Here is a 27095-nt window from a genome sequence, read left to right on the forward strand (position 1 = left end):
AAACGATAGTTAGGAAGATGAAAATTAAACTTAAAATTTCGAGTGCGCAAATAAATGTTCTAAATTATTTGAGTTATAAGTTTATTCTCATGCAAGTGGCCTCTTACTATAGTGGTGGAAATGTGTTATGCCCTTATACGAAGAATTCGAATTCCGTCAATGACTAATCTAACATCTAACTTACTAATGATGTCGCTCAACTCACAAAAAAAAAAAAAAAAAGGGTTTCTTGTCATCCCCAAGTTTATATTAGATTTTGAATGTGACTACCATCTTGCATGAGGAGGAATTCTTCTTCGATCTTGACATTCGGTTGCGTGCATTAGACGAGAAAACAAAAAACTCGAACACGCCATCACTTTGGGACTCATACGCAAAAATATGGTGTCATTTGGATTGGATTATATTGGAGATTCAAGGTCTATTTAACATATAGATAAACGATTTTTCGTTTTACGGATTCGAGATGAAAAAAAAAAACTTATCCTTTCTAGTTAATTGAAACACAATTTGCTTTTATTTCACATTAAATTGAATATAGTGAGAAGTACATTCCAACCAAATACTAAACACCAAACACAGCTGCAGGCTTTGCATTGAAGACCATACTCGAATATATTATCACGCTCTTTCACCAACCGATTATATTTATCGTGCTCTTTTACCAACTGAGCTGCAAGCCTTTTAAGATGCAATAAACCACATCCTTTTTTCTTTTTTGTAAAATCAAATTTATTAGAAAAAAAATTCTATCAAAATTTATCTCTCAAACTGCGGGCAATTCAACGGTGAAGATTTACAGGATTGGCTTGAAGTTTTATAATTGCAATGGTGCGACACGCATAGGGAGATTACCAAATATTTCGACACCTTTTCATCTTTTTAAACTGGTAAAACTAGAATACATCAAGAAGTTTGTCACGTCACATCCCAGTATCAACTCCATCTTAACATGATATTGTCCGCTTTGAGCCCCGACCACGCCCTTACGATTTTGTTTCTGCAAATTTACACGAAAACTTCCTAGTGGGTCACTCATCATGGGTATGCTCTCGCACAAACTCGCTTAATTTCTGAGTTCCGATGGAATCCGAAACCAATGAGTTCCCAAAATGCCTCATGCTACATGAAGGTGGGCATGTACATACAAAGCACATCACCCTCTCTACGTTGGTCAATGTGAGATGTTACATGTCATGCGTGTATATATTAGCTATAAAATCATCCAACAACAAAACAAGGGGTTAGGGTTTCGGTGTGGTCGAGATTTCACTTGGAACCAAATTTGTTTCTGTATTTTTGTATCCAATTGAAGATCAAAGGCAAGAATATAGGTGTTGGGTCTGAGAAACGATTGTCACTACCAAATCTCTAAAAAGCGGCACCATGTATGCATACGCAACGACTCATTTATATATAAAGTTCAAGAAGCAGCAAAATCCAAACAACTCCTTCGTTTATGAACAACCCAACTTCTGTAGAACAGAAACATTCGAGGCGTAACCCACTGCTCAATTAAACAAATGCCACTAGTTTGAGGGAGGCGCATTGCTACCGACGAAGTTCAAGGAAAATAGAAGCTCTGCAGATAGCAGGCTGGGATCCACAACTATTCAAAAATTGAAGATCCCAGTAGCAGGGCAGTGAAGAAATCCCCGGGAGAGTGCAGAAACACAAAATTGAAGCTCTAGCCGGCTGGGACCGACAACCATTCAAAATTGAAGATCCCAGAGCAGGGCAGTAGTGAAGCACAAAAATCCCAGGGGCCAAGGGAGTGCAGAAGAACAAAACCAATGAAGCAGAAGAAGCAGACGACACCTCAACACAAAAAGCAAAGAAAAAAGCATAGAGTTTTAGCAGCATTCCCAGAAACACTCTTAAACAAAGTTATAATGTTTACGACTTTACCTTTAAGATCCTTATCCCTACGCCTATTTTGCAAAGATAAATAAAACCAGCTAGAGTTAAGAAAGGAAGGAACTTAACCAAATCAGAGAGACAGTAGAGGCTGAGGGCGTCCCCCAATTTAAACATAGTTGTGCTGATGTCCAAGCACACTAAACAACACTTAATCCCAGTATATCTTCTAAAACAACGCCAGGTAGCCATGTATGCACTCCTTAACTCCTGCTTCGGCGGCGATCCTTCAGACCATTGCTGCAAATATTCAGTACCCAGATGTCAGAGGACAAATCAGCAATGCCAACCTTACTACTGACAAGCTCTACCATCCAAGTCTTGGAACAGTAAATAATGTAGGCATGCATAGGACATATACCATCATGGCATGAATCAAATGGAAAGTCATCCTTCCAACACAACCAGTTTCATGCTGTAGAACTAGGGTTTGATAATTTTGCTAAAAAAAAAAAAATTAAGGAACCTCACCCATTGGCATAAGGCAACTCCTCCCGCCCACGGTACGGTGGGGACCTGCTGCGGCTGTTCCCACGTGGTGTCAAACTGCGACGTCTTGGGGATCTCCCACGAGGACTGTAGCTCCTGCTTAACAGTAGAGAGATGTCAAAAGGTATTAGATATGAGAAATCATCTCCAACCTAGATTAACAGCTAGTATAAGATATGTTTGTGAACTTGCATCCAGAAAGCAAGCTTTCAATACCAAATACACCAGAACACAAAACTTGGTTGATAACTACCTACCTAACTACAGAGAGAAATAAAATGAATTTTAGGTAACGAATATCTGGCAAAATGACATCACCTGCGACCATAACTGGGACTTCTGCGATAGCGAGGAGGGGTGCGGCTACGACGCCTTCCACCACCACCACCACCACCACCACCACGTAGACGGCATTCACGAGCAAAATGCCCAGGCTCACCACACTCATAGCACTTCAAATCAGAACCGCCAGAGCGGCCACGACCACCTCCACCACGACCACCACCACCACCTCTAGAGTTGTGTGAAAGCTCAACTCTCCAGTTATTCTTACCTGCTCCAAAAAATAAATCAACACATTTTACAGCTCCCAAAATTTAAAACACCGGAAAACAAAGAGAGAGAAATAGCATATAAACTACCCGATGAGAAGGCTGCTCTAAATGAGTTAAAATAAAACTATCTTATGAATCGTTGACAAAGAGGGCATGAGACCTTCTCCTTCCAGTAGGAAGGGACAGCTTGCCAACATATTTTTCACTAATTACTAGTTCAACAAATTCTAGCCTGGGAAAAGGCTTTGTTGTTGTTGTACTAGTTCAACAAATTCAGAACCAAAGACCTACCAATGAATACATAAGTAAAAGGATTAACAGAAAATACAAAGAGAAAGAAACAGCTTATCATAAAAAGCAAGACCACAAGTCACACTTCTAGATGAGGAAAACATAATGCTCCCAACTCAAGCAACGGTGTCAATATTGTTCTACTAAATTACACAATTATATGATGTGGATTAGTTTAATGGAGAAATCTCACATTGCAAAAACTTCGGAAATTCAAACTAAGGTGACCCACATTATATAAATAAAAAACCTTGACCTAGTTGAACACGCATAATTCATGAAAAACCAAATGTTCCATAAGGAAGATTTTAATATGCATCTCGAAAGAGAAACCCATCATTCATTGTTGAGCTCAATTATGCTTCTTCACAAACAAAAAGTTGCTCATGAACTTATGCTTCTCCATTACGGCGGATTCAAATGATATAAACTAGCTACGAAAACCCCATATAAGCAACCAACAGCCCAATCATAAACATACCATCTAATCCACGGATTGCATCCTCAGCGTCTCTGATATCATCAAAGTCAACAAAAGCGTAACCCGGTGGTCTCCGAGCAACCCACACGCTGCAAAATCAACAATCATCCTCCATAAAAATAACAAAACTTTTAAGCATTTGCGAGTAAATTAGACGAAAAGGTCAAAAATTTAACAGCAAAGCACCTTCTAATATTTCCAAAAACACGAAACTCGTCTTCGAGATCTGCCTCGGAAACTCGAGGACTCAAGTTTCCGACGTACACACGAGACATTCTTCGATACAAGCTGTGAAATCACAAGCTAAAAAGCATTAGCAAACAACAAATTCTTCAATTTTAATCAGAAATTAACAGCGATTGATACCGAAATTTAGAGATTTGGGGGATTAAGAATCGAACTGAATAGAAAGGATGAAAGGGGAAAGAGTGAGAGAGAGAGATCTGAACCTTGAGCGGTGCCGAGTAGACGGAGAGAAACCCTAGCAGCAGCAGCAGCAGCAGCAGCTCTTTTACTCGGTTCGACTTTTTTGGGGATGGGTCACTGAGGTTTTGGATTTTATATAAGAGGCTAATTGATTAACGACCCCTATAAAGTTTAAAATCTTAAATTGGCCCCTCGAAATTTGGTTTTGCTACATAGCCCCTTAGAAAAATTTGTAGATGCAGTCTCACTCAGCTAAGCGAGCGAGACTGCACCTGTTTCGTGTAATACATTTCTCTTTCCCATTAAGGAGCAAAATCTTCTTTCTTCCTAACGTAACATTATTTCATCGTACAAATGTCATAATTAGGAGAAAAACTTGTGTGGGGCTTCGCTTGCCACTAGACGTTGTTGAGTGGCATACAATCCAATCAAAACTCGCCACATAGCAAATCTTAAATATAATCTTTTATATTTAAAACTCCTATAATCATTTTTCCTACTAATTAATATACATCATAATGTTTAATTAGTGGTTCAGTTTTTTTTTTCCTCTTCTCTCTCACCTTTTGATTTCTTCCCAAACTTTCTCTATCGTCTTCTTTCCTACTCTGTGTCTTTTCTTTCTTCGTAAAAATATTGTCACAAGGGCAACAAAATGGAGGCAGATGTTTATGCTTGAATCATAGCACAACGGATGTGGGATTTCATTTCCTGCTATAAATGTAATAATTTGATTTACTACGAAAACATTTATACTTGAATAACAATATTTGAATCAAGTATTATGACAATAGCTAATTTAAGGAACATAACGAAGACGAGCTATCAATTTCCAAATGTCTCGTTGAAATGCCCTTTGGTCAAAATGACCGATGCTACTAAAAAAAACGATTACATATCCATATTTTACACAAAATACTGTTTCACAACTATTTTGTTTTTTATCATTGTAAAGCAGACATCTAATTTAACTCCAAAATCATGGAAATAGTATTTGGCCTCTTCTTGATGTTGTGGGAGACTGCCTAACTATGGCACTTCTTCATAATTGATTGCTCCAAAAGATACTTGAATTATTACAAAAACTCAGTTACTTAGCAGAGCATTAAAAGGCATTCCAATTTAAACACTCAAATGCATATCTAAGAGGGAAAAAAAAAAAAAAATATATATATATATATATATATATATATTAGATTAATCTTATAGTGTATAATAATTAGTAAAAAAAAATAGTTATGGGAGTTTTAAATATATAAAAATATATAAGATTGGAAGATTGGCCATGTGGCGAGTTTTGAGTTGGTTGTAGTGCCATTCAGTAAAGCCCGCACAAGTTTTTCTTCATAATTAGAATGGTTCATTTTTTTATTATCATTTAAAAGTCATCTCTAGAAAATTCATTCAATTTGGAGACTATTTAGTCATCCATCTAAATAAAAGGAATTAACGTTTTATTACAAGGATATTACTTGTTATCATAACTGCCAATTTGGTCGACACGTATAGATTGGTAATAACCAGTCTTTAAATCGAATTAGCTTTTTTATAAATTTCTTTAAAAAGTGATAAAATGAATAGTTTGAAATTCGATAAATGAAATAATTCCACATCAGAGAAGGACTCTTTAGAGTTCGTTTGGATGTGCTTTTAAAATGACTGAAAGCGCTTTTGTTGAAAATGTTTTTGGAACTAATTATTAGTAAAAATGCAAGTATATTCTGGAAAATCGCTTAAAGTGCTTATTGGAAGAAGCACATAACTGGTGCTCCTTGCAGAAAACACTTTAAATGCTTTTGGAACCAAAAAACATTTTCTCTAAAAGCGTTTTCAATAATTTTAAAAGCACATCCAAACGAACCCTTAATTAGTAGGAATGATGAGAGTATTATCTAAAAATTATACAGAGTGCAGTACCCAAAAGCGTCTTTGCCAATGTCCACCTCTCACGGATCAACTACGATGGTGCTTTCGATGCGTGTTTGGGGATTAGGGGTGTTAAGGGAACCGGAAGGGGAGTTCTCTGGCAGGCTTGTTGGTTTCGACTCACTCGATCATGTTGGGACACTAGCATGTTTGGAAGGTTTGTGCTTAAAGGAGGACATTACAGATGGATTGTTACTAGTCAAGGCCCTTAAAGAAGGACACTACAGATGGATTGTTACTTGTCAAGGCCCACAGAAGGGAGGACAATCCACTGTAGAGACTCCTTTTTTTTTTCTTTTTTTTTTATTATTAAAAGAAAACCACCTAGTGGCTTTGCTACGGCAATCTATCCTTTCAGGGGCTGAAAAAACTCATAAAAGTATTTAAGCCTTTCTCTGACCACTTTCATGCGATTCATCAACGCTAAGAGTTGAACTCAGGATGTGCCGTGTGGAATACGGACCTGAAATTCATCTTCAACCACTGGATCACCTCATGATGGTTATTGTTGAGACACTCCTTTACTTTCTCCCATCCCTTGCAAAATGTACAAGTACAAAAGTTAAGATTGATAACTTTAGTTAATTACAAGTGATGGATTGTCTGAGCTGATGGTTGGGGGTTTTTTTAAACCATTATGTTCCGGCTTTAGACTCTTCTTCTCCTCTTTAGTGTCTATTAATGTAAAATATCATTTATACCAAAAATTACTTCATCGGCAATTCAAATTTCCAATCGAATAACATAAGAGAATTGTTTTAGTATGTTGCACACATGTGTACACATCCATATCCTCTAATGAAGTTTTTCATTTCTCGGAATGGGTGTGCTATCCACACACTCCATTTTACTTCTCACACACCCTTTGATAATTTATGTCTGTTGATCTTCTTCAATTCATCTGATCCAACGGCCGAAAATTAAGAAGGTATGTAAGAAGTAAAATGGGGTGTGTGAATATCACACCCCTTCTCGGAATTGATATTTGGATAAGACAAACTAACCTAATCTATTGAGCATAACATGCACATAGTTGGTCAATAAGCATTTTTAGGGCTTGATTGGACGAACCACCTTCTTGAACCGCACGCCAAGCTACTCTTCCCAAAGCTTGTGCTCTCTCCCTTGCATCCCTTCCCTTCTCTCCTCCCATCAACTCTCTCACTCCTTCACAGACTGCCTGCCTCGAAACCTCAATTCCTGACCCCAAATCATGGCTCTTTGTAACGCCAAGTCCAGCCCCAAGTCCTTCGGCAATAAGTTTAGCATTCAAAGACTGCTCAGCTATCATAGGCCAAGCCAAGATTGGCACTCCAGCAGATATACTTTCAAGCACTGAGTTCCAACCACAGTGACTAAAAAACCCTCCGACTGCTCGGTGTGACAGTATTTGGCGCTGGTCAACCCATTCCCTTATGATCAATCCTTTACCTTCAAAGTTAAGTTTTAAAATTTTAACATTAATGTATTGGATACAAAATTATTGACAAAAATCACAAATATCAAGATCAAGCATGTCAGAATTTTGGTACGTGGACTGAATAAATCAAACAAAAATCAAGAGACATAAATAAAAATAAAGATGAGTGCGGAAATCATTTCTTCTAAATATACTTTAAAAACTATATCTAAAAAATAGTCACATCCCGGCCCGGGCCTTCATCATATCCCGGGCTTGACTCCACCGTAGCACGATATTGTCCGTTTTGGATCCCGACCACATCCTCACGGTTTTTTTTCTGGGAACTCAGACGAGAACTGCCTAGTAGGTCACCCATCCTGGGAATGACCTCACCCGAACTTGCTTAACTTCGGAGTTCAAATGAAACCAGAAGCCAGTGAGCTCCCAAAAGGCCTCGTGCTAGGTAAATATGAGAATATTCATATAAGGTCTTCAGAATCCACTCCACTGAGCAATGTGGGATGTAACAAATATTCTATCTAATACCATTACTCTTTAAAAATATATGATTCGATATAATAAGGAGAATACTGAAATTTCATATCATAACAAGGCTTACCTTTCAACCTCTCTTCAAGTCCATTTGGTGGAGACCAAGTGGTTGATCGAACCACCAATAAAAATGGAACCCCAGCCTCCTCCAAACCCAAACCCACTTCATCAAGTTGAGCATCTGACAAGTCTGCTTGCGTGCCGAACGAGACATATAGCACAGAGCCTAGAGTCACTTGGTCATTGAGCCATTGCATTAACTTGCTGGGTTGGTTGTGGCTGATGTGTTTCTCAACACCTTCAACTTTTTCATACAACAGCAAAGGTCCTAAACACCAAGCTCTAGCTCCATTTTCATAGAAAGCTTCAAATGAAGAAACAGTTCCGCTCTCTATCTCCTCAAAGCTGTTCACAATAACCCCCCAACTATTGATGTCAGCTTCTCCCACAGCGTCTATGAATTGAGAAAAAGGGTCCTTCTCATCAGTTGCTTGAATGAGTTGAGCAGGTAAGTCCGAAACACTTAGATCAAAGGGAAGCTTGAGACCTGGCAACTCTATGGGGTCGAAAACCGACTTCCCTTTCGTGTGTGGCATGTGCACGCACACAGCTTTGCATATAGCCATTGATAAGACCCCCATGCCATGAAAAACCAACCTAGGGACCCCAAAGGATCTGCATGAAGAGAGAGTCCAACCCAAAAAGAAGTCAGAGATGACACAAATGGGAAGGGATTTGGATTCCCTCATTCCTTGTAGGACTTGTTCGAAAGGGGTTTGGAGTTTTTTGGTGGCCACGAGGAAAGGGACATAGAAAGCCATGGATGGAAGTTGGGAGGTGTTTTCACAACCTTGAGGAAGGCCATCGATGGTGGGAAATGGGATTTCAATCAAGTCTATATTTTGGTAGTTTGCTAGGTGTTGGGCAACTGATTTTGCATTTGATGGAGTTGTGATGATGGACACCTTGATTTTCCGGTGGGAGAGAGCTTTCGAGAGGTCCAGTAATGGAAGAGTGTGGCCGTAAGCCATGAAAGGGAAGATTACTACATAGGGAGTTGATGGTGCTGATGCCATGGTTTGATCTCTAGTTAATTCACTCTTACCAGAGGTTCTTGTATATGTAGCGTACTCTTCTGATACATTTTCACTGAATGAGAGAAATAAACTTGGAATTTTGGTAAAAGTTAGAATTTATAAATTAACATGCACCAATTCTCTTATTTGAATTCATAAACATAGAAATTTAGAATTTCCGTGTGGAAAAAAAACTTAGAATTTGTGACCTCCAATTCCCAAGTTCAAATTCTATGTAAATATATGTCATTTCCCAATTTCTATGATTTAGAGTTTAAAAATAACAAATTCAGTATTCAATTTCATTATTCTTTTAGATTAATCAAACAAGAAAATTTACAAATTCTTGAAAATAAAATCTTATCATTTCAATTTCCGTCATTTTAAAATTCTTTAGTAATCTTAAATTTCTTCATCCAAATATAGTGTTATAGATCTAGTAATATTGTCGTAAGGTGTGTTATGCATATCATATCATTTATTCAGTGCAGTTTATGGATTGCCCAAAAATATAATATTGCAGTTTATGGCTTGCCTAACAAATAACAGTACAATATTGTAGTTTATGGCTTTATATGCACATGTATTAATGGTAGCACATGCATACTGACATGGAACTGTATCCTCGTGATATCAAGATATAATTGAAAGGAGATTTAGTTACCAAAACGTTTAGGTCAACATATACTAATAGGATATCCTACTTAAACAATACAATAAAAATTGATAGGATGAATGACAATAATTCATGAAAGCATTTGTAAGTGAGAGGTCTTAAATTCGATTATCGTCAAGGACGAACTTGAACCACATTATTACTAGTCCATTATGAGACTTAGCGCACTCTTCTACTCCTAAGTATATATATCTGTTGTTAAAAAAAACACGGAATTGGATTGTTTAATTAGACCCCAAAATGTGGAGTGGGAGGCTGGTTTGCTTTTGTGGAAACAGTTTTGCGAAAAACGTTCTAGCTACAAGTGATTTTATTATAAAATGTCACAAATTTGTTTGAAAATAAGTACTTTTCAAGAAATCACTTGAAAGTGCTTCAATGACCCAAAAAAAAGTTTTTTCTGTTAAATGTAATCATAAGCACTTTCGGTTCTTAATAAGCATTTTAGCCCTTCCATAAGCAATTAATTTAAAAAAAAACATTTAGCTTGGAATGTAAATGATGTAAATGGTGGAGTTCCTCCGAGGTTCGGATCTTCTTCTTCAATCCATTACATCCCTGTTCAAACTCTGTTATTCATGTTTAATACATTTCAATCATTTGAAGGGAAAAAGAGAATTCGCGAGGCCAGCGGAGAAAGTTTTTTCACTTTTAATTTCCGTCACAATATTGTATGTTGTCCTAATTAAAGGCCCCTTCTCATGTTCCTAACTGTCCTAGATTCATCAATGGGCTGTGTCCTCAGGGTGCGTTTGGTACGTGGGACGGGACGGGACGGAACGGAACGAGGCGTTCCGTCCCGTGTTTGGTGCGCTAAAAATGGGTGGAACGGGTTGTTCCACGGGACAGATTTTGGGTGTTTTTGCGTTCCACCTCTCCTCCCTGGAACGGGTTTGTTCCACGTCTGTGGAACACAATGTTTTACCATTTTAAGACAAATATACCCCATGTCTTTTTCAAAAATTACACCTTCGTTCCGTCCCGTCCCGTCCCGTTCCGTTCCGTCCCGTCCCGTCCCCGTACCAAACGCACCCTCAAGGAACATGATGGGTCAGGCAGGAAATAAAATCTACTACCTCAGCAAGAAATTCAGGATTCGTATTTTGTTATAATATGTGTACATATTTATTAATATTGGCTTGAATCGATTGAGTATCTATGAGGGCATATGATGGCGATATCAAAAATGTTTTAGTTGTCACACATGATAATTTATGTTTGTACCATACTTGACCAATCCCGAAACTACTGAACACCGGTCAACGTTATACCGTCAATGACCTAAAAGAGTTTCCCTCCAATCAAGAGGCCAATTATAGTGCGACACGTGTTGACATCAGAAACCAATCACAGTGCGACACGTGTCAACATCAGAAGTCAATCACAACGTGACACGTGTCAATGTCAGAACAAAGCTATAAACTCTTCTATAAAAGGAGATCATTCTCCCACAATACTTCCTAATGTTATTTGTACTAAATCATTCACTAGTACTCACTAAAGGAAAACTTGAACCTATGTACTTGTGTAAACCCTTCATAATCAATGAGAACTCCTCTACTCGGTGGACGTAGCCAATCTGGGTGAACCACGTACATCTTGTGTTTGCTTTCCCGTCTCTATCCATTTGCATATTTATCCACACTAGTGACCGAATCAATCTAGCGAAAGTCAAAAACTTAATACTTTCTGTTATACCAAAATCCTCTGATTTTGTGCATCAACAATTTATATCAGTATATTGCATACATGAAAACTATATCTTGGTGTGCATGAATGTTTCGCCGAGCCCCCAACCCCAAAGATGCGCATCATGCATGCATAGATGCATGGAAACAGTGTTAATGTTTACCCAAAAATATGTACAAAATCCAATAAAATGGTTGAACCACGAGTTGGTGGCCCAGTAGTAAAAGACGGATTGCGAGGCTTCCTTTAAACTAAAAACTGGAGGTCTTGGGTTCGAAATCCACTTCTGGTGTGGAAGCCAAACTTGTGGCCAGGGGGAGGCTGAAATGCCTCTGTGAGCCTTCCCAGTCCCCGAAAGAAGTAGATAATCGTGGTTTGTCACCAGTTGTTCTCCTTTTAAAATAAAATAAAGGAAAAATTAGTATCCGGTCCCTAGTTTTTACTGTTCATTGACTAAGACCTTATTAGTTCTCAAATTTTGATTCAAGTCCCTAGCATTAATGTGATAATGAATTTACATGTTTATTATATAATTTTTTAATATAAAAATTAGTAATTAATTTAGGGTTTAATACTCACACCTCTATTAAACTTCTAATTAATTTTCAATTCAAACATTTTCAAAATAATAAAAAATTAAATTAAATTAAGTTTGTACCTATTAGTTTTTTTTTTATATATAAAAAGATTCTCAATGTTTTAATCTTAAATGTACCCATTCATATAATTTTTCAATTTTTTTAATCTTAAATGTACCCATTCTCAAATATATCAATTTGTTGTATGTAAAATGTACCCTTTTTTTAATATAAAATCCATTCAAATTTTTTAATCCATGTTTAAACTTATATGGGTACATTCTTTTTCGTTGATTTAAAAATGTATTCATGTTTTGGTACAATAACTTTTTTTGTTAATTTTGGTTAATGTACCCATACATATATGTACACACACACACACAATATAATAGAGAGTATAATTTATATTTTATTATTTTTAATCCCATAAATTGTGGGTTTTATTTAAAATCTCATTAATAAACAATTACAAATTTCAATTTTTATTTTTTAATTAAAAAAATATAGTAACTTACATTATTACATTAATGTCAAGGACCTCAATCAAAAACTAAAAACTAACAAGGTTTCAATAAAAAAATATTGATAGTTAGGGACCGCATCCAAAGTGTCCCTAAAATAAAATAAAATGGTTGATTTTGTGGCTAGATCTGCAAGTCAACGTAAATTAGTAAACGAATAATACAATAATTAATGCCTTGGATGAATGAGAAATAAATGTTATTCTACAATGGCTTCATGACCCCGTTACTATAAAAACTTTGGAGTACCACTCTATCTCTCTTTTCTTTTTTCTTTTTTTAATCATGAATAACAATGTCAAATAAAGTGTCTCAATTAAGTCTTATGTAAATATTCACATATGTTTCACTAATAATATTTAATTTATCTACTATTTTTTCATCATCTAATAATTTATATAAATATAGAGAAAATGTTCTCATGTCAATTGATACAATATGTTCTCTTGTCAATAGATATAATACGGGCACGTTTACTATGAATCGTAAATCAAAGTCATGGATAAAGTAGATTTTTGTTAAGAGTTTTATGGGTTAGATATTTATGTTAGGGGGAATAAATTAGTGGGGATCAAACGCGCACCAAGGTGCATAAGCAATATTATTATGGAGTGTGATATTCACACACTCCTTTTTACTTCTCTCACACTTTTTTGGTTTTCGGCCGTCGGATCGGATGAATTGAATAAGATCAACGGACAAAAATTAACAAAGGGTGTGTAAGAAGTAAAAAGAGGTGTGTGGATAGCACATCCTATTATCATATGCCCATGCGGAAAAACGTCATTTGCATAATGGTTATGAGTGAGGATTGTAAATCTACAATACATATTCAAACAGTAATGAACTGACGCATGGAATAGCGTGGTATGAAAAAAAAACAAAAAATAGAATGAATATATAGGATACATGGGTACGGTCCGCTATTCCAACTGTAAAGAGAAAGACTTAAAAACCCTAAAAAATTTGCTTTTAGTACCGGCCTACAACATAGACAATTAGAAAAACAAAGCAATAAACTCTTAAACAAAAGCAAGGCACTTAAAACAAGTTTACAACTCAAATTTCCATATGATAATTCAAACAACTTCTGCTTCTTGCATCATGAACGTAGTTTTTTAAATTTACAGTCTAATTTTCACAATAATATATCATTGAATGGTTCGAAAAATCAACAGTTAAATTTTACTTGCAACAATTAAGTTGTGCATAAAACTCGTAACACTGGATAATATGTAACATTATATCCGAACCCCTAACATTATAAAACAACATTTTCGCATATATTAAGCAAACGATAATTTCTTCCAAGAACGCAAGGCCGCCCTATAATTCAACTAGATGGTTGTCCCTGTCTACTTAATTGATTAATTAAACAAAGTCAACTATTGATTTATTATTGAACTCGTTACTCTATCTAGTGCTGTTCTCCCCATGCTTTGTATTTTAAGGGGGTAAAGGCCAAAACCCTACTCGCTGTCTACACCACCACATGATATGCAGCATGCTTAATCGACGGTCTATACACAAAGAATATTCAAACACATATATAACATAAATCATCACGAGATGACTTAGTAGTTGGAAACGAATTTCAAGCTCGTATTCTACCCGGCACATTATGGATTCAATTTCTGACACTGGTGAATCACATGATGGTGGTCAGAGAAATTGAAATGCCTCGTCAATCTTTCTAACATTTAAAAGGATAAACTGTTGTGGTAAAATTACCAGCTGAACTATTTTTGAAAAAAAATAAAACACATGTATAATTTAAGGTAGAGAAAAACCTTTAAAATGACCGTCCCTATTGTATTTTGTATACATATTTTGATTTCACAGTTGACCATATCACATGGGACCAAAGCGGCTGGCCATGCTGAGCGACAAAATCCAACCACGCATATGAACGACAAAATAAAACTCAACTTAAATTTGTTGTGGGTGTTTGTGTAGCTTCTGTGGGAGAGCACAGATTCAATGATGATATTTATAGAATTAACATATACTTTTTAGTTTAAAATGATCTATGAAATTTACATAATTCATTATTTTGATATGTGAGATTTAAAATTAATAGAAGTAGTCTATGAGATTGTTCATCGTCAATCATTTTGATCATTTCATGAAAAATTTATGTTAAATTGAAGTATTTTTGTCAAATCAACATCTCCACTTGCATTCTAGCGTGGGTTCAAACCTCCTAGGCTCCTTCAATCTAACATATACCACTAATACTTATGTCAATCTTATGAACCATTTTGGCTAAAAAAAAAACTATTAAATATGTTAATCACACAAGTAAGTGGATAACAAGTACACCAATAAATAGACAAAAATAATGAATTGTGGATTCAATGCCATGTAGCACTCAATTTTACGAGTATTTTAATTGTTAAGTTCAATTTTCACAACTGTTAAACCTTTTATTTCTGAATCAGTTATCTTTTTCCTAAATTACTTACCATTTAAAAAACAAAAATTACAATTACAAACATGGTTCTATTTATTAGAACCGTCCGTATTGACCAAAAGAACCGTTCGCAGCCTGCGCGGCAGCGTCAAAAGTCGAGAAGAATCAGCGCCTGTTAAAATAATCAGCACCCTTGTCATGTAGTTATCGATGGACAAAGCTTCAAGGAGAATTTGAATATATCACGTATGACTTAGTCATATTTTACTTTTGGACCTGAGTTCTCTGCCCTCCTCCTAGTTCCCAGACATTCTCATTTCCTCATATATTATACGGTCACGGTTAAGCCACGTCAACATTTTATATTGATTTTTTTATAGAGATAATAAGACAAAAAGTAATAGTGATATAAAATATTGACATGACTTAATCGTGACCGCATAAATAGGAGGAGATGAGAGTGTATAGGAACTGAGAGGTCAGAGAAGCCAGGTCCTTTCTTCTCTATATTTAGTTTTGAATAATGAATTTTGATTAGTCTGTAAAGTAATTGACCTAAAACCAACGCTTGACCTGATAGTTACCTCTGAACCAAACCATCAACATCCATTTGTAAGCCAACCTGAAACCAACGCTACTTTGGAACATGGGCCTAGTGCGGTAGTTGGATCATTGGGTTTTTTGGAAAATTTGACTGGCAAGAGGCCCCAAATCCCTGAAGTATGCAAGTCAAATAAGAAAACAAAGAAAGGAGCTATAAACCCCTGCTTTGGTGGCCCAGCTCGGCTTGCCAGAATCCAGAGCGGGTCAAGCCGGGGAAAAACTTGGGCAGGACGTGGAGGAGGAAAGAAAAGGAGCTATCAAGGAATGTAACTTAAGCTACTAACAATTGTTTATTCAGGGAAGCAAATTAAGCAGAAGTGGTCCTCTAATCTCTCATATTTTATTCGCCGATGACTCCTTATTTTTCTTGAGAGCCACGGAGAAGAATTGCAGGAAACTCATGGACTTGTTTGCTGACTATTGTATTGCTTCTGGTCAAAGTATTAATTACGAGAAATCGTCGTTATTCTTTAGCACAAACACACCAGTGGAGTTGTCCATGGCTATTTGTGAGATTCTAAGGGTGCTATCTACTGTCAATCCTGGGAAGTATTTGGGGCTGCCTTCTATTTGGGGTCGTTCAAAGAGAGAGGCTCTTGGTTACGTCAAAGATCGAATCCTTCAAAAGATCCATGGATGGAAGTCTAGCTATTTAACTATGGCTGGTAAGGAAGTTTTGATCAAGTCGGTGGCACTTGATGTGCCTTGCTACCCGATGTCATGCTTCAAATTTCCCTCAACCACTTGCAAATCTCTAAATGGTGATTTTAGTAGATTTTGGTGGGGAGATTCTGAGGTGGGAAGTAAGATCCATTGGACTAATTGGGATAGTTTATTGGGATAGTTTATGTATGCAAAAAAGTGAAGGCAGGTTGGGTTTTAAAGACTTAGAGACTTTCAATTGTTGCTATGGCAAAGCAATGTTGGAGAATAGTTCAAAACCCCAATGCTTTTTGGGTTCAAGTGTTGAAGGCTCGATACTTCCCAAATTCTGATTTCATGAAGGTGTCAAGGGGCTCGCGCCCTTCCTGGGCTTGGAGTAGCCTATTAGAAGGTAGAAAAATTATTGAAAGGGTGGCGAAATGACAGATTGGAAATGGGCAGTGTGTTAAAATATGGAGCGATAATTGGCTTCCCACGGCTGTTACTTCTTGTCCGAAACCAAATACGATCGTTGTGGGGCCGATTCCCACAATGGTGTCGTCTCTAATTGACTCTACTTCCCTCTCTTGGAGATTGAATGATATTGAGCATTTTGTTTCTCAGGAGGATGCTTGTTTGATTAAGTCTATCCCGTTGTATGGTCATTTGAAAGAGGATAAGAGATTCTGGCCTTGGACTAAAAATGAGAATTATTCAGTAAAAAGTGGTTATAATTGGATGAGATCTCACTCTTTTTCGTCTAGTCGAGTATCGAAGCATTCATCTCATCGGATTGATAACAAGGTTTGGAAATTGATATGGAACATCATAGCGGTCCCAAAGGTGAACAATTTTCTGTGGAGAGCGATAACAAATGCCATACCTGCAAAGCTTTCCCTTTTTCATCGTAAGGTTGCCTCAAACCCTCTTTGTCCCTTTTGTAAGAAGTTTAAGGACTCTATCGAACACATCGAGCTTTTATGCCCTTGGGTAATATGTGTTTGGTTTGGCTCTCTATTAAACTACAAGCCTAATCCTCAACTAGTTACAACTTTGGATTCGTGGTTTTTAGGTATGGTACAAAGCTTGTCATTGTCGAAGCCTCGCCATTCTAATTTTCTCAGTCTAATAGCAATAATTGTTTGAGAAATTTGGTAAGAGAGATGTCATGCTCTCTTCAATGGCCTGGATCCTTCCCCTGCTCGAGTTTTGCAGAAAAGCTCTTCTCTTTTTGGTGAAATTTAATCTTGTGTTGTTACACCCACCTTCCCTGCAAGAGAGGATGTAATTCCCCCTACATGGTCCCCTCCTTATGATCATTTTGTTACATGGATGAGGGTTGGAATAAGCCAAGACTGTATGAGGCTGTGGGGGTCGTCGTTTGGGCTCTCTTATTGGCGGGGAGGCGTTTACTTTGCAGCGTGCTTTTCCTGAAGCAATGGAGGTTGAGGCAGCTCTTGCGGGTTGTCTTTAGCAAAGGAGTTACGGATTAGGAATGTGATCATTGAAAATGATATTAAGGAAGTTGTGGATTGCATAACAAAAAAGAGTGCTAGTGGTATGCGGAAAATTTTCTCCATTGTGTCTGAGATTTGGAAGTTTCAGTCGTTTTTCAATGAGAGCAGTTCCAGCGGAGGGCATTTTGCCCAGCACCCAGCTGAAAAAACTGCCCAGCACCCTGTGAAACCCCTCCACCCGACCCAATTGACTGGCACCCAGCTCAAGCCGGTCTCTAGCCCAGTCCAAAATTGACTGAGGTGTTGCCCGGTACATCTAACTCATGCTGACGCCAGCCGGGTCATGCGGAGGAGGAGGAGGTCCATTTTTTGAGGAGCGTTGGTGTGGAACACCTCCACGGCGAGATCCGACTCCCTGGGTGTGGAGCACCTCCATGGCGAGCTCCGATGAGGAGACGACAACGAGGTGCCTGCGGGCGTTTGTGTGGAGCTCCGGCGAGGTCCCATCCGTTGGTGTGGAGCACCTCCACGGCGAGCTCCCATTTTTGGGGGAGGAGGTCCATTTCAGGTGCATCAGCTCATTTGAAGAAGAAAACATGGAGAAAAAGGGGAAAAAAGAGAGGGTAGAGAGAAAGTGCTCTGCCGGAGAAGAAATGGAAGCAGAGAGAAAGAAATTAAATGATAAAATATTAATTGATATGAATAAAATAATATAATATTAGATTGACTGGGTGCCAGCGTATTTTTAGGAATGGAGATGTTTTGGCCTATTACTGTTCACTTGGGTCTATTACTGTTCACTTGAGTGAATAAATGCGCTCGATGCTGGCGCAAAGTATTTAGGGGTGGACTTGCTCTGATGTCAGTTGGCGATGGGTTTCAAGGAAGACAAATAGAGCAGCCCATGAGGCTGCAGCTTCGGCTCTATCGAGGATGAGAAACTACAGATGGGCATCACAACCCTCTCCCTCGTTGGTTCTTGTTCTGTCTCGAGATGGGCTTCCTTGCCCCCCCTTATAATTAGGTTTTTTTTTTTCTCTAGATGGCTTAGCGACATCCTTTTGTGCCTTTTGAGGCTTGATTGTGATTTTCTATATTTCTTGGGAATTTAAATGTATTAACTCCTTGAACATGGGATATCATCGTCCATGTTTAGTTCTGTTTCTTGGAGTACTTGCTCTGTTTTAATTCAATGACCTCTTTCTGACCAAAAAAAAAAAAATCAATTAAAATAGTAAAAAGGAGTCATGCTGGCTCAAAATGATCCCATTGGAAAAATATTGTTCTTTTTTAATTATCAGGCATAGGTTGCTTTTGCCACAATTCAAGTAAGTTAAATCTTAGAGGGGCACTTTTGCCTAATTCTAGGCCTACGTTTTAGAAAGTAGACGAGAAAAGTCTCCTTAAGAAACTCGGCAAAATAGACCTGTGACTTCGGAAGAAGAATTCCTCAACGCATTCTTGTGCGATATGCGGGAGAATGGGTCTAATGCATCCGAAGAGAAAACTTGAACACCACAGTTATCGTAAATATTCTTCCACCGACCGATAATTCTGAAAGTTCCCTCTTGACATACATGTCCACCACCATCCTCTTAGCAACCGTCTCTACCTCCACCTTTCTAAAGCCTTGTTCAATGCGCGATTATAAAATTGCCCTTATATTTCATCCTAAACTAAATGGTTCTTTTAATTACAATAATTTTGCACAAAGAACTTATAGCTCAAGTACAAAGATAAATGTTATTAATTATTTAAACTACAAATTCCTTGCGTTCTATTGATGTGAAATTTCACATTTAAAGTGTAGTCTTTAAACTGCATTAAAAGAAGAAAAAGAGGTTTGAATACAGGATGCTGTGAGTTGAGAAAAATGTCTTATAAAAACATTCCATCACCCGCAACCTTCAATGCTTTTATTTTACAATAAACTTGACTCAACTCGAAAAAGTATTTGTTTGCCTAAATCATGCCTAACTACCACATTTATTTAACAACTAAACAAAATCACGGAGAGGAGATCACCCTGATATTATGTAATTGGCCCTCATCATGAAAATTGACTACAATAGTAATGAACGAAGTTTAAACTGTATAAGACTGGTGATGGCATCATTACGTGTTTAATGAAGCAGTTAAATAAAGACAAAACAAGCCTTGTTCTAACAATGTCCACCATCAATTATTCAATTCATCACATCTTCTATTAAATTATGTCGACATATCATCATGTAATTTTCCCATCTTAAAATGAAAAACGATTTATACGACATAAGTACAACGTCGTTGTAACACCATGTGCTAATGAAATTGGACATATAAATAAACCTTACACATAATATTTGTTTCATTTGCATAAAACGTCACCACAATAGTATACCCTTATCATTTAATTCCTTCTCCTTGGCTCAACAAAGTATTGACTCCTGATGGCTGGACCAACACATTTAGTTTCTTCACCTTGGCACAAGAAAGTATTGACTCCTCATGGCTGGACCAACCCTTACGACTCAATCTCACACACAATAAATCTCACTCAAGCTCGTTCCCCTACATTTCGAGAACCCTCACCCCCCACTTGGTCCCATCCTTTTGTGTCTTGGCCTGGCAGCCCACATCTCCTGACCTAATTTATCCCTTCTAATCTTTTTATTCTAAAAGAAATTTTGAAATTGATAAGTTTTCTTAATGTGTAATTCATAATTCTATTCCTATGTGTCATAATTTTATAATTATCTTTAATTTAGTAGGTTATTCATTCTAGTCCAATCATACGTATTAAAAGAGCCCATCACGAGAATCGGGGACAAAGGTAGGAGTTATTTTTTTTCTTTAAGAATGAGAATAGCAGGTGGCTTCACCACGACAGTCCACTGCCGAGAAAACTCACAGAAGTAGTTTAGCCTCTCACTGGCCACCATTGTGTAATTCACCAGAACCAGGAATTAAACCCAAGACATGCCTCGTGGATTACATACCTAACTAGAATTTGTCCCAACCACTGGATCATCTTGTGGTGGTTCAAAGATAGGAGTTCGGAAGGGCAAATCGAAAGTACAAAAATATTAGGAAAACTAATGAAAAGTCCTAAAAAACTTTAGTTTTAATGAAAATGATAAAATAAATGTATAAGTGAATAGTACCAAGAGTGACTTTTCAAGGTAAAAATGTTATTTTCGTTAAAAGGGAACAGTACCGAGAGTGTTTCATTAAGATTCTCAAAAATATTTTTTTAACTAATTAATTACTTTGTGAATTTGAAATTTTCTTTTTGGTGATAAAATTTTAAGAAAAACTAATGAAAATGATTTGAAAACTTTAAGTTTTAACGATAAGGACAAAATAAAGGGTAAAGTGAATAGTATCAGGTTTACTTTTTAGTGTAAAAATATGATTTTTCATTAAAATAAACAGTACCAAGAGCTTTTCATTAAAGTTCCCAAAATTTTATTGTTTTTTGAATCATATTCCACCTAAAGCTGGATTAGGATAAAATCCTAAACTGTTTACTGCAACACTCTGCGCATCAAGCACCACGTGACATGGACTGTAGCCTAGTAAGAGAGAGTCAAAGTCCAAGAGAGAGCTCTAGCGGCCATTACGCATCTCTATTCTCTAATCTGCTGCCATGGTTTTGTTTCCTCATTAATCCATTGGTTTAATTTGTTCTCAATTCTTTACTCTGGAGATTTTAGTGTTCATGGATAATCTTCCTACCTGCCATTTCTGATCATTTGTAAGTTTCTCTATGTGAAATTAAATCACATTTGCAATTTTTTTAGTTTATGTTTTCATATATTTTATCAACGGGAATAGGTTTGAATTTTTTTTAGAGACGATTGTTGTTGTATAATATATCCAAATCAATCTTGATCAGACAATGTCAATCGATTGCGTCACTTAATTTGACAGTAGAGGTAAAGTGTTTGGCGTTTAATTAACAAGATTGACATTGGATTCTTATTTCTCAACTTTGAGTCTAGCTAGACTAAGGTGACAGTGTTTTTGGTTTATAAAAACATTTGAATAAAATTGTCAGGAGAAGCGTTCACTAAGTGTTCTATGTGCATTTTCATGAAGCACTAAGATATTTTCTTCATACAATCTGCTTTTGACTACCTAAAAACTTAAAATGTTGGGTTGTAAAAATGATTTCTACTTTCTAGAGAAACACTTATTTCTTATAAAGTCACTTCTAGCACAAATATTTATGAGTAGAATCATTCCTACATAAGTATTCATAAAAAAACGTTTATGAGCAAAAATGCTTTATATGAAAGTACTCCTAGACTCGCCCTAAGTAAAGCGTTTTTCGGTCCGCATTTTCAAATGTTGTGTCAGGCATATAAAATATTTGTATTGGTATGGTACTAATGGTCTTATGATCTAATGTTTTTTTTCATTGTGTTTTTGAATATTCGGTTCAGTGGTTGCAGAGGAATAACCAACCGAGAGGGCTATAAACATGGAATCTGAAGGTACACCATATGCACCAAAGAGCATCCTCATAACAGGAGCAGCAGGATTCATAGGCAGCCACGTGACCAATCGCCTAATAAAAAACTATCCCAGCTACAAAATCGTTGCTCTTGACAAGATAGACTACTGCTCTAGCTTCAAGAACCTTAGGCCTTGTCGTTCCTCCCCGAATTTCAAGTTTGTCAAGGGAGACATTGCCTGTGCTGATCTCATAAACCATCTCCTGATTGCCGATGAGATCGACACCATAATGCACTTCGCCGCACAAACCCACGTGGACAATTCGTTCGGAAACTCGTTCGAGTTCACCAACAACAATGTCTACGGCACTCACGTCCTCCTCGAAGCATGCAAGGTCACGCAGCGAGTGAAGCGCTTCATTCATGTGAGTACTGATGAAGTTTATGGAGAGACGGATATGGAGACCAATATTGGAAACCCTGAGGCCTCTCAGCTCCTCCCTACAAACCCTTACTCAGCCACAAAAGCTGGGGCTGAAATGTTGGTCATGGCATACCACAGATCCTACGGTTTGCCAACAATAACAACTAGAAGCAACAATGTGTACGGACCCCACCAGTATCCAGAAAAGCTTATCCCAAAATTTAGCCTTCTTGCAATGAAAGGTGAGAAATTACCAATCCATGGGAATGGATCAAATGTGAGAAGCTATTTGTATTGTGATGACGTGGCTGAGGCATTTGATGTGATACTTCACAAGGGAGTGATAGGGCATGTTTACAACATTGGCACCAAAAAAGAGAGGTCAGTTTTGAACGTGGCAGAAGATATTTGCAAAATGATTGGTTTGAATTCAAAGGAAGCTATAACTTTTGTGCAAGATAGGCCTTTCAATGACCAAAGGTACTTTTTGGATGATCAAAAATTGAAAAGGCTAGGGTGGGATGTGAGGACTAGTTGGGAGGAAGGGCTGAAGCTGACGACAGAATGGTACACGAAGCACGCGGATTGGTGGGGTGATGTGTCTGCTGCACTTCACCCACACCCAAGTTTCGCAGTGATTAGCCGACCGAATGATGATTCTTGGTTCTTCGAATATGGGTTCACAAGGCTGTCGAGAACATGCAATGAGGGTAGCAATAGTTCTGAATTGAAGTTTTTGATATATGGAAGGACTGGATGGATTGGAGGGTTGTTGGGGAAGCTTTGTAAGGGTGAAGGAATTGAGTTTGAGTATGGGAAAGGACGACTTGAGGATAGGAAGTCTCTGCTGGAGGACATCACAAGAGTACAACCAACCCATGTGTTCAATGCTGCTGGAGTTACTGGGCGGCCAAACGTTGATTGGTGTGAATCTCACAAGGCGCAAACAATTCGGACTAATGTAGCTGGCACGCTTAATTTGGCTGATGTTTGCAAGGATCAAGGTCTGTTGATGATGAATTTTGCGACCGGATGCATTTTTGAGTATGACAAGGAGCATCCCCTAGGATCTGGTATTGGATTCAAGGAGGAGGACAACCCTAATTTCACCGGTTCCTTCTATTCGAAGACCAAAGCCATGGTAACACAATTTCAAACTTTGTTCGTTGATTTTAATTCAAAAAGTCATGGCATATATGCTACATTACCAAATGTTCAATTCATTTTTTAAAATCATGTGCACTTTTACTGGTTGTGGAGCCTTGTGGTGCAAGAAATTTAATACTGAAATTAGTCTTTAAATGTCAAATTATTTGCAGGTGGAGGAGCTGTTGAAGGAATATGACAAGGTGTGCACCCTCAGAGTGAGAATGCCAATATCATCAGACCTCAGCAACCCTAGAAACTTCATCACAAAGATAGCGCGCAACGACAAGGTTGTGAACATTCCCAACAGCATGACAGTCCTAGATGAGCTCCTACCGATCTCCATTGAGATGGCTCGGAGGAACTGCAGAGGAATATGGAACTTCACCAACCCAGGAGTCATAAGCCACAACGAGATCCTAGAGATGTACAGGGATTACATTGATCCAAAGTTCAAGTGGCAAAATTTTGACCTAGAAGAACAGGCCAAGGTGATTGTCACGCCAAGGAGCAACAACGAATTGGATGCTTCAAAGCTGAAGAAAGAGTTCCCCGAATTGCTTTCGATCAAAGATTCAATCATAAAATATGTCTTTGAGCCCATCAAGAAGACTTGAACAGCATTTGGTTGTGTTAGAGACGAGGTGTGTAGATTTCTTATATTTACTTTTTCGTCTTCATATTTTTCTTTCATTTACTTGATAGAATTTTTCATAAACGATTTAATTTGCATAGGCAAGAGTTCAATTTAATTTGCTGTCTATTTTTTATTTTAAAATTTTATTATTATTAAGGGGAAGGGGCTTCGAAACTACCATAAACTATTAAGTCTTTCAAGTTAACAAAGACAGGAGTTCAATTTAATTTGCTGTCTATTTTCTATTTTTAAAATTTTTATTATTATTAAGGGGAGGGGGTTTCAAAACTATTAATGTAATCAGTGTATTACATTGTGCAGAATCAATGTATTACATTGTGCAAATCAGTTTATTACATGAATTTTTCTAACACCTTTCCTACTATTTTAGAATAATTAAAAAAAAAAGACTTAATAAGAAAGAGTAGAGCCCTGGGTGAGTCATGTTGGGACCAACAACGATGTTTTGGCCAGTGTATATCTACTAACCATTGTAATCATTCATTGAGGAGAAGTTAATGAAGAAACCATTAATTAATTAAGTTTGCAGCACGTGGTTTCAAAGATGGTAATCGCCCATAAACTTAATTAAGCTAGAACTTCGAAGAATTTGGATTAAGCCAGTACTAAGAATTTGGAAAGTTGCAGACAATTAAGTGTGCTTTTAGAGCATCTCTAAATGAGATGTCAAAATTCTAGGTATAATACTAATGTGCATATTTGACATTAAAAGTTTCTCCAACCAAAATGTTATTTGCTGACTGAATTTGAAGGCTTAGTGATGATGTTAAATTTGACATCAATGTCAAATTTATTTTTAATTCATTTTAATAGTAGGTCCCTTCTTCCACTAACATTTCAACCAATAAAATTTTTATTTCAATATTTTTTTTAATAATTACAATCATTTAAAGCTCTATTTAAATAATAAAAGAACATTTGACAATTCGGTTAAAGAATTACAAAATTTAACATAAGGCTTCAGATTGTCACATCAATCATCAATTGTAATTTGACTTTTATAATTTGACATTTTTTTTAGAGATGGTCTTAATTTAAACCGATTCATCTAACCATCGTAATTGGTTGATGAAAAACTTTTAAAATTCTTTTTGAAATCCTAATTGACTATGTCAGCATTTCAAAGTCGATTAAAATCCTATCAAATCTTAATTTGACTACACGGCACTCGCACTCTTCACCTCCACTCTCTCTCTCCCGCCGTCGTCTAGACGCCAACACAACCCCAACGTCATTTCAGCTTCCGATTTCATAGTATTTGCCGAGACTGATCTTTGTCGGAAAGAAAGGAGATACTTCGCAAGAGAATTATTGAGGGAATATGACAATGTGTGCACCCTCAGAGTGAGAATTCCAATATCATCAAACCTCAGCAACCCTAGAAACTCCGTCACGAAGACAGCACGCTACGATAAGGTTGTGAACATTCCCAACAGCATGACAGTGCTCGATGAGCTCGTACCGATCTCCATTGAGATGGCTCGGAGGAACTGCGGAGGAATATGGAACTTCACCAACCCAGGAGTCATAAGCCACAATGAGACCCTAGAGATGTTCAGGGATGACATTGATCCAAAGTTCAAGTGGAAAAATTTTCACACATAGAAGAACAGGCCAAGGTGATTATAGCGCCAAGGAGCAATAATGAATTGGATGCTTCAAAAGAGTTCCCCGAATTGCTTTCGATCAAAGATTCAGTCATAAAAATATGTCTTTGAGCCCAACAAGAAGACTTGAACAGCATTTGGTTGTGTTCGAAACGAGGTAGATTTCTCATATATTTTTTTTCATCTTCATATTTTTCTTTCATTTACTCGATCGATTTTTTTCATATGCGAGAGCCATAAACTATTGAATCTTTCAAGTTTATGAAGAAAGGAGTTCAATTTAACTCGCTGTCTATTTTCTTATAGAACAATTGTTTGTCCATTTCAATTCAAACTGTTACCATTTCCCTCCTCTCTCAAACTAGCTACTCAAGATATAATATCTATCTTAGTTATGCCCTCATGTGATTTGACTACATTTTATTATGGGCGAATACACTTATTCTCTTTGTCCAAAAAAAATCCTACCAAGCAAATTAATGAAAACTGCACGTTTAGGTATGCCCTGATGTGATTTGAGTACAGCACATATAATATTAGAAGGGAAAACCACTTATAAATTATTGGTGGAGGAGGGAGGCGTCCTAATTTCCTCTATTAATTAAGGGTGAGATAAGGAAAAAAAAAGTCTTTAGGGCTGGATTTGTAGTATGGGTTAGGGAGTGGATCATTTGCGGCTCATGGTAATTTGGTACGCAATAGCAAGAAATAGAGAGAGTTTGGATGATAACCAAAAGAAGAGGAATCAAGTTCCCAAATTGAAACGTTGCTCAGGACCACAAACACCGACAGTTGATGATTGTGGAAAACCACCATCTTTGGAGAGATGGGGGCAGGCCACCATCTTTGGAGAGGTGGACCAAAAGGGAGGGGGACACGAGAGAAAGAGAGAGACGAGGAGAAAGGTGGAGGAGAGAACAGGTGGGGCTGCCGCCTAACCATCAGTCCTCTGGAGCTTTTCTCTCTGGCTTTTTTGAATTTCATGCATTTGAGTGCTTTTAAATATGAGAAGCCATAAACTTGTTACTTTGGAGTGTAGAGCAAACAAACTCCTTTCTCGAAGTACTTATGTACTTGGTTAGAATTATTACTCTTGTTTTGTTAATTAATATACATTTTAATCACATT

At 37.3% G+C, this 27095-nt stretch overlaps 3 protein-coding genes across 4 annotated transcripts; 1 reads left to right on the plus strand and 2 right to left on the minus strand.

Moving 5' to 3' along the window:
* Window positions 1-1851: 1851 nt before the first annotated feature.
* On the minus strand, window positions 1852-4359 carry LOC103424736 (serine/arginine-rich splicing factor RSZ22A-like). The gene is made up of 6 exons (XM_029094272.2): window positions 4182-4359; window positions 3919-4020; window positions 3733-3821; window positions 2725-2959; window positions 2389-2502; window positions 1852-2157 (listed from the first exon to the last, which is right to left on the minus strand). Exons 2-6 carry the CDS (start codon window positions 4005-4007, stop codon window positions 2121-2123), a joined length of 564 nt encoding a protein of 187 aa, XP_028950105.1. The 5' UTR covers window positions 4008-4020; window positions 4182-4359; the 3' UTR covers window positions 1852-2120.
* Window positions 4360-6778: 2419 nt separating this feature from the next.
* On the minus strand, window positions 6779-9196 carry LOC103456083 (UDP-glycosyltransferase 73B4-like). Its single transcript, XM_008395714.4, has 2 exons — window positions 8106-9196; window positions 6779-7515 (listed from the first exon to the last, which is right to left on the minus strand). The coding sequence occupies exons 1-2, from the start codon at window positions 9112-9114 to the stop codon at window positions 7094-7096; spliced, it is 1431 nt and encodes a 476-aa protein (XP_008393936.2). The 5' UTR covers window positions 9115-9196; the 3' UTR covers window positions 6779-7093.
* Window positions 9197-21324: 12128 nt separating this feature from the next.
* LOC103456084 (trifunctional UDP-glucose 4,6-dehydratase/UDP-4-keto-6-deoxy-D-glucose 3,5-epimerase/UDP-4-keto-L-rhamnose-reductase RHM1-like) lies at window positions 21325-24877 on the plus strand. Of its 2 annotated transcripts, XM_070814546.1 has the most exons (3): window positions 21325-21429; window positions 22121-23697; window positions 23876-24877. In XM_070814546.1, the coding sequence occupies exons 2-3, from the start codon at window positions 22159-22161 to the stop codon at window positions 24317-24319; spliced, it is 1983 nt and encodes a 660-aa protein (XP_070670647.1). In that variant the 5' UTR covers window positions 21325-21429; window positions 22121-22158; the 3' UTR covers window positions 24320-24877. The 2 variants fall into 2 exon arrangements, with proteins under 2 accessions (XP_070670647.1, XP_008393937.2); XM_008395715.4 differs by lacking the exon at window positions 21325-21429 and having other exon boundaries at window positions 22021-23697.
* Window positions 24878-27095: the final 2218 nt, after the last annotated feature.

The sequence above is a fragment of the Malus domestica genome, chromosome 15 (genome assembly GCF_042453785.1).
Source record: "Malus domestica chromosome 15, GDT2T_hap1".
In the NCBI taxonomy this organism is placed as follows: domain Eukaryota; kingdom Viridiplantae; phylum Streptophyta; class Magnoliopsida; order Rosales; family Rosaceae; genus Malus; species Malus domestica.

Bases quoted from the DNA above. Each gene is read 5' to 3' on its own strand.
- LOC103456084 (XM_070814546.1), top strand. From the start codon at position 22,159: ATGGAATCTGAAGGTACACCATATGCACCAAAGAGCATCCTCATAACA. The intron at 23,698-23,875 runs GTAACACAATTT...AATTATTTGCAG, and splicing joins ATTCGAAGACCAAAGCCATG to GTGGAGGAGCTGTTGAAGGA.
- LOC103424736 (XM_029094272.2), bottom strand. From the start codon at position 4,007: ATGTCTCGTGTGTACGTCGGAAACTTGAGTCCTCGAGTTTCCGAGGCA. The intron at 3,822-3,918 runs GTGCTTTGCTGT...TTGATTTTGCAG, and splicing joins GTTTTTGGAAATATTAGAAG to CGTGTGGGTTGCTCGGAGAC. The intron at 2,503-2,724 runs GTGATGTCATTT...ACTGTTAAGCAG, and splicing joins AGTCCCAGTTATGGTCGCAG to GAGCTACAGTCCTCGTGGGA.
- LOC103456083 (XM_008395714.4), bottom strand. From the start codon at position 9,114: ATGGCATCAGCACCATCAACTCCCTATGTAGTAATCTTCCCTTTCATG. The intron at 7,516-8,105 runs GTAAGCCTTGTT...TTAACTTTGAAG, and splicing joins ACTTGAAGAGAGGTTGAAAG to GTAAAGGATTGATCATAAGG.